Below are 13,238 nucleotides of genomic sequence, written 5' to 3' on the forward strand. Positions count from 1 at the left end.
TAGTACATAATGGATTCCTGGCTGAATTTGAGCCCTTATGGTCTCAAATTTCTTGCTGAATAAATCTGAGAAATCACTGCAAGGTTTGGAGGAATTTAAAAATGAAACATTTGTTAATTTACGCACTGTGTTAAATAAGAACCTAATACTGTTCTTATTGCTTTCGACCAAGTTTGAAAATTGAGCTCTTCTGGCTGTAGTTATTGACAGATTGCCTCCATGCTATTTGGAAGACTTCCAGCTTATTTTTCCACCATGTGATGTGAGATGTGTGTTAAAATTTGTTAGTAAATTAAATGTGTGAGAATTTCTGGGAATAAGGGAGATGAAGATGTATTGAATTTGAGTACACAGAAATGGATAAATAAAATCAGTTCAGCATGTAAGGGCACTGCATTGCTAATGCAATAGCACCGAATATAATCTTAAATAAAATAAATATATATATATTTTTTTTTTCAAAATTTAGCATTGTTAAGCAGAAAGGAAAGTCATTATACCTGTATATGTACAGATGTGAGTGTTATCTGATGTGAGTGTAATGCTGCAATTGGCATTGATACTTTTTTGGTAACACTTTAAGATGCCTTAGTAACCCTGTAACCATGGATTACTACATTAGTTAATAATTTAACATTGGTTAAATTATTAACTAATGTAGTAATTATATTAAATGAATAATGCATTATGCTTCATTATTAATGAATGAACATGAGAAATTATTTCTTCTCCCAGGAGTTACCATCTAAAAACATAAATTAGCGAAATGAACATATAGATAAACTAATCCAATATAACAGTCATACTAGTGCATCGTGTGTAGCATAAAACTCATAAACACCAATCATGGAAAAAAATAGCCTAAAATTACACAGAGTAGATGTGGAAACCAACTAGCAATAGAATAATAGAATCTAATGAACAAAAGTATTATGATTAATAAATTAAGCCTATTTAAGCCTGCTTATGGAAGCTTAACAAAGCCTAATGCATTATTCATTTCAAACAATTATTACATTTATTCATGATTTACTCTTGCATAGTTATTGAATTGAATTGATAACTTTATTGTCTATTTCTGGAAAATTGCCTTTGGCTTGACAGCAACACAGGCCACTTACATACACCACACACAGACACATGATTCAGTCATCTGAACATAGAACAAATAACAAAGGGACTTCAATCTCTTGTTAGAAAATGCAATGGGCAATTAGTAGAAATAAATATATAGTTTAAAACCCTATAACAGGCACACAGTGGAGGAAAAACTATTATGTTAATTAACCAATTGGAAACAGAATTTCATTGATTTTTTTTTTTTTTTTTCAAATTCATGCTTTAGATTAGGAATTATGGACATCTTTGAGTTGTCCGTGTAAGGCAACTGTAGAAGTGCCTATTGAGCAGAATGGACCAGTAGTATGGTTTTACTTTTACAGTTACAAATTTAATTTGTAAATTGCTGCCATTTCCAAGTGCTTAGATATGAAATTACAATCAAATATTTTTAGGTTTTTATTCTCCCACACACACTAGACAGGATGAGAACATGACTATCACCTTCTATAATTAAACAAATAAACAAATAAACAAATATAACAAAGTAAAATACACTACATATCCTACATACATAGTTGGAATCTTTATTCTACATATTTCAGTAAAAAGCTCACAGAAGTTCAACTTCGTCGCTCAATTTGTGAACTTGCCTATTTTGTCACTTTTTCCAGTCAAAAAACGAGGTATGTGTTTTATCGTTTTACTAACTTTAGCTTATTTTAGCTCGGTAACTTGATGAATGAGGAGTAGTGCAGGTGATATCAATGTCTGGTTTTCATTTCAAAGCTATATTTCAAAAACTGGAAGCGTTCTCTTGTGAAGGTATTATGTCAGAAACACTCACTGTAATCACTAGAGATAAAGGGAAAAGTTGGAGACCAATTTATGATCACTATATATTGAAATTACAATGAAAAATATGTGTAACTGTGCAGTTGAGCAGCCTCTTTAATCCGAATTGAGAGTTTAGGCAAACATAATTACATTGTTTAAAACAACTTGTGGAATAAAAGAATTCCTAAAAATATTCTTAGCTATAGGTACCCTATTTCACCTCCCAGAGGTAAGCTTATCGAATTCACTAAACAAAGGATGGGAAGGATCTCTCCCAAGATCTGCTCAGTTTTCTGCCTCTGTGGTTTCCCTATAATTTTCTCTGCCTTGTTAACAATCCTAGACAGTTTTGTCCTATTCTTTACCCCAATAGGACCATACCAAGTAGAGACGCTATAGTTTAAAATGCTTTCAATTAAATTTTTGTATACTTGTGCTATGGTATGTTTACTCATGAAAAAACTATTTAGCTTCATTAGCAGATACAGTAGGTATTCTAGATATCCTTGATGTATACAGTAGGATAATATGGGCTGTAAAACGGTCAAACTTAATCAAGTAAAATATCTAGATACTTAAAATCTTCCACAGTTTCAACATATTGGTCATTAATTTTTACTTGACTCAAGGAAAATAAAGTATTTTTGTTGCTGATAATGAATTCCTTGGTTTTACTTGTATTTAAAGCAAGAGAACTATTTCAGTTAAGTACTTTGCTGGTATAATTAAATTATGATAACTCCACGTTATATATTTTATGTACTTTATAAGTTATAGAACTTTGCTATATTCCCATCTTTCAGTAAACCTACCAGAGCCATATCATCAGCATATTTATATAAATAAGAGATGGAATCCTGAATCTGCATCTCATTAGTATAATATTTAATATATAATATTATAATATTATAAATAGTGTGGGTGACATACTGTAACACAGCCCTGTTGCATACTTGTATTTACAGTAAGTTCATCAGACATGTTGCTGTTAATTGGGTTACTTAGGAATGCTCTTGTAAAGAGTTGCCCTGTTCATGATTGTTGGCCATAAATTTGATAAAAGCATGAAAGTAACCCTACTTTATTAAACCTATAAAAACAATATGAACTTTTAAAAGCAATGTTAAAAGTAACATTGGATAATAATATAAATGCTTGGTGTAAAGTGCAGTTACAGTACCAAAGTGGCATGTTTGATTTGTACATGAGCACATGTAGTGGTGGCTCTGACTGCACGTGGATGTGAATGTGGAGTGCGGATTGTTTAGCGAGACTCTAATGTTGTTTGCGGCAGTGTTCGGCTTTTTCACTACTCTTGGAGATATTTCAGTTAATTGTAATTCATGTTGTTGTGGATGGTGTATGTTACCTGTGCTGCTTTATTCTTCTCTATTTTGAGGATTTCTGTGTGCACGAGCGTGCATATTCATTTATTCTCTTTCGGTTAGCAGCACCCCATTCTCAAAATATGTTTCTGCACCTGTGAGTACCTGTGAGCTTGTGACAACAATGCAATCATTCTGCTTTGTGCACTGCACCAGTTTGAACGTTCACAAACCCATGTCAAATGTCATGACAAATGTCAAAACATCAACTTGACTGTCATAAAACTAAAGAAAAGGTTTGAAATAGATAGGTTTTTAAATGCACTCATTATCACAGCCTTTAAGACATGGCATAGTGGCACGGCTATGAATCAAGAGTTCAAGCACACTGAACAGAAAATCTCAAACTGGTCTTTCGATAAATCTTTGTACTGACATTTAAAACTTTAATAAGAACTAAAAAACAAGCTTGTTTTGGGGCCAAGTTTTAGAAGTCTTTTAAATATTTGTATATATTTCTTATATCTTATAGCCTAATCAGTTTGTATTTTAGAATCAGTTTGCACATTTAAATTATGTAGATGTGAGTACTTTAAGTACTTTAAATTACTCAATCATCTAGCATAACTATATATTACAGTAGAGTCTTTGGGGAAAAAACAATCATATTCTTTATGTTTTGTTGAGAAAAAAATGGCATCAGACCAGTTCTGAATATAATGTCGATAGCATTCCACAAATTTGATTTGAACAAGTTCAATGTCTTTAACATAAGACCATGTTCAATTTTGAGATCATTTTTTATACCACGCTTTCTTTTCCTATTCTATAGTCAAAGCCTTTTTACAGACTGAGACATATCTAAGAAACAAATCTAAACAAATATATAAATCGATAAATAAATAGACTGAGAGAGAGAGAGAGAGAGAGAGAGAGAGAGAAGTAATGGGGATTCTGTTAGATTTTTTTAATTGGACTATTTTTAAATCTTATTAATATTTTCAATTCTATGAGATCTGCTGCAGTCAAAAAGAAAGAAAGAAAGAAAGAAAGAAAGGGGGGAAAAAAAATATCATAAATGCAATTGTTTTAGGAAGGGATAGAGCAGATTTGGTGACAGGAGTCTCAGATAAGCTGTCCTTAGCGCACTGTCAACTGTCAAAAGAACGCCCAAACAAACCTAAGTGAGCAGACGAAGCGTGTAGACGTGTGATTCTCCCTGTATATCCCAGGTGCAATGAGGCTAAAACTAGATCTGCAGAAATATCCTAATTCCAGAACACGGCTGCAGACATGACAGTCTGTCTTAGTCTTAATGATGTCTCATAACCCCAAGAGTCATGAGGACTCACAGAGGCAGTGGGAGGATGGAGTTCTGGCCATATGGATCAGATGATACTGTCAAAATGATCAAAACAGCAGAGTCACAGACAAGAGTGGCTTTGAAGTGTTGACCATCTGACCCCTCAGTAATGAGGCACAATAACATTCTGAAAAGACAAACACATTTGTGAAGATAAAAATCACTATGCCACCACCCCATCCCCCCACCCCAAAACACACACACAAGCATACATTTTCTCCCTAATTTTGTCTTGGCAAATTCCCACTGACCAGTCACGACTCCCCATCATACGACATCTACCAAATGGGGAGGGTGAAGGCTAACACGTGCTTCCTCCGAGACACGTTAAAGGCAACCAAACACATCTTTTCAAACTGCTGCTCATGCTGCATCACAGGGTGGCGTAACACACTCAGAGGAAAGCGCTATCTACCATCTTCCACATAAATGAGCTCAGAAATGCCCATGATTGACTCCCATGTCGCTGTGATTAACATGGGAGAGCTAGTATGCCACCCCCCATGGCGAATGTCTAATTCCCCCATGCTGTCTTGGCTTCCGGACATGGATGGCTGTGATATAGTCGGGATTCAATCTCTGGACGATAGGGTGATTGCTTTTCTGATGGGCTACTCAGGATCTATTGTAAAATGTATTAAGATGAGCATGCTGATGCAAATTCATGACTGATGTATGCTTCTGATTCAGTTTAAGAAAGAACTGAGTCACACGTCTGTAGCAAGGAACACAGCTGGAAAGATAGATCTTTATTTTTCCCATTTGTGACAGTACAAAGTTGACAACTGCAAGTACAATTGAAATAGAGGCTGTACAGTCTACCTAATAGCAAAACACAGGCTCACAGACATGTGTGGCATGTTGCCTGCATGTTTGTAGGTGGATGTGGGTGTGTGCATGTGTGCGGAACACCATACAACCTGCTTTATGGTACCAGTAGCTACACTGCTGCTGTGTACAAGTATAGAGTTACTAAGGCAACTGTTGCCAAGACAGGCTGTCTTGAAAAAAAAAAAAAAACAACTACATGAGGCTGTTCCCTCTACCAAGGACAATAATTTTTTTAATATTAGTCTAATGACTTGTTTGCCCCTGGTATACTCCTTTAAAAATCCTGACGTTTGTTGAATTCAAATCCAAACAGTAAATGATATTTATAGATTGAATCAGCCTAGCAGTCTGTGTACTAGACCACACCGAATTACGAACTGTCTCCCATCTCCAATTAAATTACCATCCTGCTGCAGATGTGCTTGAAATTCTCTATCCCTTTCCTGTTATCTGCCATTGTTCATTCTGTGTCCATCTCCCTCCTGCATTCCCAGCCAGCTAATCATTGCAATGAACATCAAGGTGTAACATGAGATGATACCGTTCCACTCTAGAAGTCAAGTAACTGGATTTTGGCTATAATGGCCACATTGAAGCTTATTTACCTAAATTATGGGTTGCAGGATTACAATCATTACCTAATCAGTCACACATTTCTCATGAGACTCGTTATTTCTTTTTACATAATGTTGCAGTGTATATTGTATTCATGTTCATTATACAACTCCATCTTAATAATGCAAAATCAGAAGTGATACCAATTTCAGTTTTTAAAACAGTGTAACCATGCTGGATTGCTCATAGATGGGGATATATTTTATACTTTTATACATTTTATATTTAATTCAGGTCAGGTGTTAAAGTAATTTATCTGGCAGTACTAAGTACACATACTGATGGATTCACTGATAAAACATGGATTGTAAATGAAAGCTGCTACTTTGACTCATTTAGTAATTTCCTAGACATAAATTACAAAAGAAATGCAAAAAAACAGTTTAATAACTGTGAAAGCATGACCTCCATCAGATACCTCCATCTATCTAGCTAATCTAACAATTAAAGTGAACAAAATTGACATAAATGACATGACTCCAACATCTATGATCACACCTGGTTTCATTTTATGGAAAGGTATAAAAATCTTCTGCCATCTATGAATTAAAAATCTCTCAAATTTAAGCTTTCTGGCTGCATCACAATTAAATATCATTAAAAAAACTTAAATTTTCATAGTGTACTGTGAAATATCCTTGGGTATTTATTACAGTATATCTTTTTTTCCAAAAATTCTTCTGTATGGATTTGCAGAATGTCAAATAGTAAAAAATATCATCAGGAATCACTGCAACTTCAGTACTGATCTACTAGACTAAAAAAAAGCCAACACTGCAGCTACCATAAAGTACAATATGTACATGTACCATGTGCAGTGTTCAGTAAGCTGTTTTTGCAGCAGTGGTATTTTCTCAGTGGCTCCTAATAGGGCTTTCCTCATAATGTTCCCTAAATAAAATGCATAAATAATGTAAAAACAAATGCTCCTACCACCACACAATTACAGTAATTAGGCAGGATTAGGTCATAAACAATGTGCGAACAATACAAATATATTTATATTAAATAAAGGTGTTCCATAAAGGTGTTCATAAACACTCCTGCCCTTATGACGCATACTGTGTTGGTCATGAGTCGAGAACAATTGTTTATTATCCTGGACAGACTTTAATATAGTTCCTTAGATCCTCCTGAAGTTCAGTTCAGTCTCATATCATCATCATCATCATCATCATCATCATCATATCTTTTCCCTACAATCCAAGCTATGATGTATTTCCTTAAACTACTTGGTTCTGTGAAAGAACCAAGTATTCCAGTGAATCTTTAATGTTTGTCTGGGTGGTTCTGATGGGAAATCCATACAGAAGAACAGATGATTAGAGATGGCTGTGCTGGAAGAGAGACAGCTGGAAGGGGAGGCATGCCTGAACCAGCATTCACTAACAACAGGGTTGCTCTCCAAGGACTGAAGCACAAACTTTATTTTCCTCTACACATTCCTCTCAGATGTTCTCCCATCATCTGGCATCTCTCTGGAAAAAAAGGAAAGAAAACACAATCAGTAAAATTAAAGATCAAGCATGTACTGTACTGTACTGAGCATGACCCAAGTCTGGAAAACGAGTCTCGTGTTCACCATTTAACCCCCTATAAACTCCCAGGGGTCCAGACTTGTGTTCTACACAACGACATGCCTTTCTTATTAAGTTTGCTATAGTTCCTGGATAATTCCTAGAAGTTACTAAATAATATGCTGTAAGATAATTAAATCATAAGCTGGAAGTTTAAGAGTTCGTATTTAATTATAGTGTAAATTTTGGCTTTCTATGGCTATGTCTATAAGAACTTCACTTGAACATAAAATTGGTACTTGAAGAACCCTTCTACTTTTCTTCCTTCTCCTCAATTCAATTTGATTCAATTTTATTGCTTTTAACAATGGACATTGTCAGTTTGTAACATTGTCACTCATTGTCACAAGCAGCTTTACAGAAATACAGAAATTCCAGATATACATTTTGAATTAAAAAAATGTATTCCTAATGAGCAAGCCAGAGGCGACAGCGGCAAGGAAAAACTCCCTGAGACAATATGAGGATATTGAGAGAAACCTGACGCAAAAGGGAATCCATCCTCATCTGGGTGATAAAGAATAGTGACTATAAATAATTTCTCTTCTACAACTGATCACTATATAGTCAAAAAGTGCAATTGTGTAAACACGAACTTATGAGCTTTTGAGCAACTTATGAGTATGAGCATCAGAGTCATTTCTGAATTCATTATAGTTTTAACTTAAAGTCTGTTGTGTTGAAGTTATCAAATGTTCAATGATGGAGACTTAAATCATCCTCCTTCCCTGACCCTCTTCTTCTTCTTCTTCTTCTTCTTCTTCTTCTTTGTACAATATGTCATTTATAGATTTTTTTCAGGCACTGCTAGTCACCCCTGCTGAAAGCAAAACACTTCCTACTGGAATTGCCTTAATAGTTTCTGTTAGTTACTTATGAAAAAATGCTGAACCAAATGAAAACCATTAGGGCTATTCCCATTAGGAATTTTTTTTTTTTTTTTTTGTAACATGGAATGTAAGGAAGCATCTATCAGCACAGTAGGTAGTCTTTCACATCTAACATATCGCAATCAACGTAATAAATATAAATTACACCCCTAACACTGTTCCAGCTACACCATAACACCATTCACAAACATTTTTGATCATCTCCTTGTTGATATTTGTGCTTTCACATTAAGAGTGAGGAGCTCCACAGCCATAATATTTCTACTGTACTCCTCTATTAACTTTTTCTGCCCCAGTATCTTCAAGCACAAAATAAATATTCCAAATATAATAGAAAATAACTTGTTCATATTATAATTTGAGGCTGGTTGGAATTTTAGCAGTTATCAGCAAAATTGCACAGTATTCAAAAGAATTAAGCAACAGTCTTATTTTTAGTTGAAGGTGTTTTCTGTTCCCTGTTAATTATACACACAATATGCCAAGCACAATTTAAAATAGACCGATTTTTGTTTACTTCAGTTTACTTCACAGCATGACCCAAAGTACCCAAATCTGGCAATTTAGTGTAACAGAGTGTTAGTGTGCAGAGACAAATAGACTACAAACTGCATTTGTCATTTGTAACATACTTTTATACGTAACAAGGTGATTTCCTCAGGGAAAAAATGGTAAGGAAGGAAATAGTCCTTGATAAAGAAATTTTTTTTAATGGCTTTATCATCTTGGACCATTTGACTGCAGACATTCCCACAAACCTTTGGACAACACATTTTACAGTGTCTCATCTAATTCATATCCATTCCTTCTCCCTTTTTCTCTTCATTCCATGGTCTGTCTGGTGTGCAAATCCTAAAATCTCTGGGCATCTGCTCACTGCATTAAAGTTCTTTCTTTTTTATCCATCCCAATTTAGAGTAAATGTATTCTCTTGACCAAGTTTTCCCTCCACCTACTTTGACTATATGATCTCATTTGTAGGTTGTTAGATGGAACCTGATCTTGTCAAATAAAAAAATCAGAAAAAATATGTGAGGGGGAAGTGGTTGGATTTTGTTCAGCTTAAAATTGTATTTATTTATTTATTTATTTATTGTTTTTACATGAAGTGTATCCGTGACTGGAAGTCCAAGAGAGCAAATTGGCTGTAGACGTGCTGGTGCTACTATCTCCCAAGCCAATCACAGCAACACTAGCCAATCACAGGGTATCTGTAAGTTCACGTATGCAGAAGAGGGCAGTTGGCACTTTCCTATGATTAGGTTCAGCTCTCTGTGACATAATACGAGCAGCAGTCAGAAAAGATGTGGCGACTGGTTTCATGTGTTTTAGGGTAGAACTAATACGAATTGTTTCCCAGCCAGACCTCAGTCAAGTAGGAGAGTGCTTAAGCATAAAATTACTCAACATTATTGTAGGATGCTGGAGTGCACTCAATCTGCCCTCAAGTCACGTCCCTGAAAACATTAGCATTTTTAAAGTAAATGAGAAGATTATGATTCTATCAGTTACAGCTTTCTGTGAAGATTTGGTTTAACATACAATTAAGTACTTATGGTACACTCTCAGAAAAAAAGGTACTAAACTGTACCATTCCTTGTTGCTGTGGTTGTACTCTCAAGTGTACACCTTTTGTACCTTTAAAGCTTTACTCTAAAAGGTACTTATGGTTCTTATGGTCCTAATAATATACTTTAAATCTCTTTTAGGTTGACTATATCCACATTTACAGCTGAAAGATACATGTTAAAGGAATAAAAGATAAGGGTACCGCCCGAGCAATAAGGAAATGCACAGTTTGGTATCCTTTTTTAACAAAATAATCAAGTAGGAACAGTTGCAAATATGGCAAGAAAAGCATTAAAACTTCCACAATGAACAAAGATGCAAAGACCAAGATAGATTATTTTGACCTGTACACCACTGGCATATTTAGGGTCAAAAGACTAGTGTAAGAAAAAGCTCAAGACAATAGAAAAAATGCTAATCTGTAAATGAAGGTGTCAATTAGCATTTTTTCCCCTTAAATTAGCAATGTTGGCGTTTGTAAATGCTTCTCATTTTACTACACTAGAATACTGAACCATGCCCATAAATGAAACTTCCAATAAAGAATTGCATCAAATCTTATGTATGAAAATTTTATCTTATCTTAGATGTGTTCTTAGCTCAAAAGTCTGTAAATATCAACCCTCAATGTGCAGGAAGTATAGCACAGGGAGAATTAATAAGGGTTTATGAGATTACAGTATATAATTATTATTTGATATGCTTGCATGCTTTAATTCTTTTTATCTGACCCTCTGAAATAAATAAATGAGAATACTGTCAATATTTAAGTTCATTTATAACTTTCTATATTTTATACTTATACTAGTATTGACCAGATCTTTTCCAAGTCAGCCGAGACCTTTATTATAGGGATCATGATATCAGAATCTAATGATAATCATGATCATCTAAAGCATTTCTCATTTATTCAGTCTCCAGTTTCCCAAAAGGAGCAAAGGAAGCAAGGCATAGTTACTGATATAATTGTGTCCAGAAGGAGCACTCCCACTGCCTCATCCTGTCTGTTTTCGTTTATAATTTGTGTATTTTTAGCTAGAATGATGGCATGTCCCAAGTTCTGGCTGCCCCCTCTCCTAAAGCCCAGCCAGATAGAGTTTCTTCAGCTTCATCCTGAATCCCAGTGGGTTCTTAGATGTCTGTAACTTAAGCCAGACCATTTGGCTCTCTGGCTTCAGTTGGGATGCAAAAGTTAACCTGCATGCCCTGCACTGGTCTGTAGAGACACTGCCAAGGCCTTCAGCCAGACTATTCTAATGCTGGCTTGCTATCTTATTTACAAAGCAACATATGCAAAATCATGTTCTCTAAACATCAAAGAGTTTCTTTGTACTCTTGTGAACAGAAATTATTTACTGCTACCATTCTTGTGCCAGTGTAACACATAAACTATAAATATACTCATTACCTGCAACAGTGCAGAATGTTTATCATTTATATACACAGACATCATGTGTGGATATACTATATTTCTATCTATTGATGCATACCACAGAATTTGCAATAAATCCCATCTTCATGCAGCAATCTGCCCCTTTCTTCTTGCCTCATACATATCGTGCCCCATGTACACTATCCATTTAGCAGCTTCGACAAGACTGATGCTACTATCGTTTCCTCCAAAGATAGAACAGCCTCCTTTCATCCTCTCCCAGCTTGGTGTGTGTTTACTGTATAGTACAAGCATATTTAGTAGAATGCTATGGATTGTCCATTAAAGTCAGTTTCCTCTTGTTAGCATCACTAGCTTGCATGAGCTATCACTCAGCAGACAGTGTCTGAAGCCAAATGCTGACACGGTGAGCTCAGCTGGCAGTGTCAGACCCTGGTACAGAGTCGAATCTGGCCTAAGCACAGCAGTCTAAACAGCTTGCTAGTCACAAACGTTCACCTTCGGTGACGAGTGATAAGCACAACAAGAAGCCGAGAAAGCCTTACCTAGTGTGACAGGTGTTTTCACTTCAAACTTACATGCATCGTGGAAACACCTGCATGGAGCATTCATTTCTATGCCATCTAGCGCTGGTTTAATAAATATGCCAAGTAACGAACATGTGCACTGACCTTCAGATTATTAGATTAGATATACATTAGCACTATGTTCATTAATTTAAATAGATTTTCACTCCTATTCTAAATGTGCATGTTAGAACATTTACAAGATGTAGATTTTAATTGGACCATGCACTGCTGTGGAATAAACCGTCTCAGTGTTGCCATGTAATACATTTTGCCGTGTAATACATTTTTCATGAAAGCTGTATGATTTCAGTTTGCACCCATATGCAAAAAGGCAGCTCGGCCTTTGATTGCTGTCACTGTGCTAGATTAACCTAGTTTTTTTTTTTAATAAATAAAAAATAATAAATAATAGATAATAGATATAGATAAATAATAAATAAAGTCTTTGATTGAAGTAATATGGGTCAGTCACATGTTCAGGAATTGTATTGAGCACCACACAGCAAAAAAAAAAACATGATATCTTAAAAAGTATTAATCTTGAATATAAGTAAATTCAGCTAATATGTTTCTTGTTTTGTTTGTTTTTAAACGAACATAAAATAATTAAGCCTATTTGTAGATATTTTTTACTCCTTTCATGCTTGAAATTTTCTGATTCTAATGGCAGCTTATTTTGAGCATTTATTTCTAGAAAGAAGCAAAATTATCAGCGAAAAAGGCAACTTTAAGATTGAAAAAATATCTAGAAAAAAAATCTAGAAATAGGCTTAATGGTGTTTTTTTAATGTAATAATCTCATAATGAGAAATATTTGATAACATTTCCTTTATTCAAGGTATCATCTCTTGCTAAGATATTTTTTGCACTACATAGGTTTAATCTTTTTTTTATGAAGCTGAAACATGTAATTCATTAGAACTCTAAATAAATGCCTTGACTGCATATAAATGCATATAAATGCATACATAGTAATGCAACTAGTAATGTAAATATTAATTTGATGTGAAATTATTACAGTCAACAATAGGAGGAAATGAAAATAAATATTTTTTTTAATTGTATTCTCAGTTCCAGCAGTCAGTAAGTCAGGGAAAGAGCTGAGAATGTGGGGAGTGAGATAACAGGCCCAAGAGACAGGGGACGAGACATATGACATTAAACCAATTCGGCTGTGTTTATATTATTTTGTAATATGTACTCAGTATCA

The 13,238-nt window shown here is 34.8% G+C and overlaps 1 protein-coding gene across 1 annotated transcript in view; it reads right to left on the reverse strand.

Moving 5' to 3' along the window:
- Positions 1-5,302: 5,302 nt before the first annotated feature.
- The window catches only part of shisal1b (shisa like 1b), a 38,511-nt gene continuing 30,575 nt past the window's right edge, over positions 5,303-13,238 (reverse strand). The window contains exon 5 of the mRNA XM_026918874.3: positions 5,303-7,508. Coding sequence (XP_026774675.1) covers position 7,508 — 1 coding nt within the window. The 3' untranslated portion in view covers positions 5,303-7,507. The remainder of the gene's footprint in view (positions 7,509-13,238) is intronic.

This window comes from Pangasianodon hypophthalmus, chromosome 9, assembly GCF_027358585.1.
Source record: "Pangasianodon hypophthalmus isolate fPanHyp1 chromosome 9, fPanHyp1.pri, whole genome shotgun sequence".
Lineage (NCBI taxonomy): Eukaryota > Metazoa > Chordata > Actinopteri > Siluriformes > Pangasiidae > Pangasianodon > Pangasianodon hypophthalmus.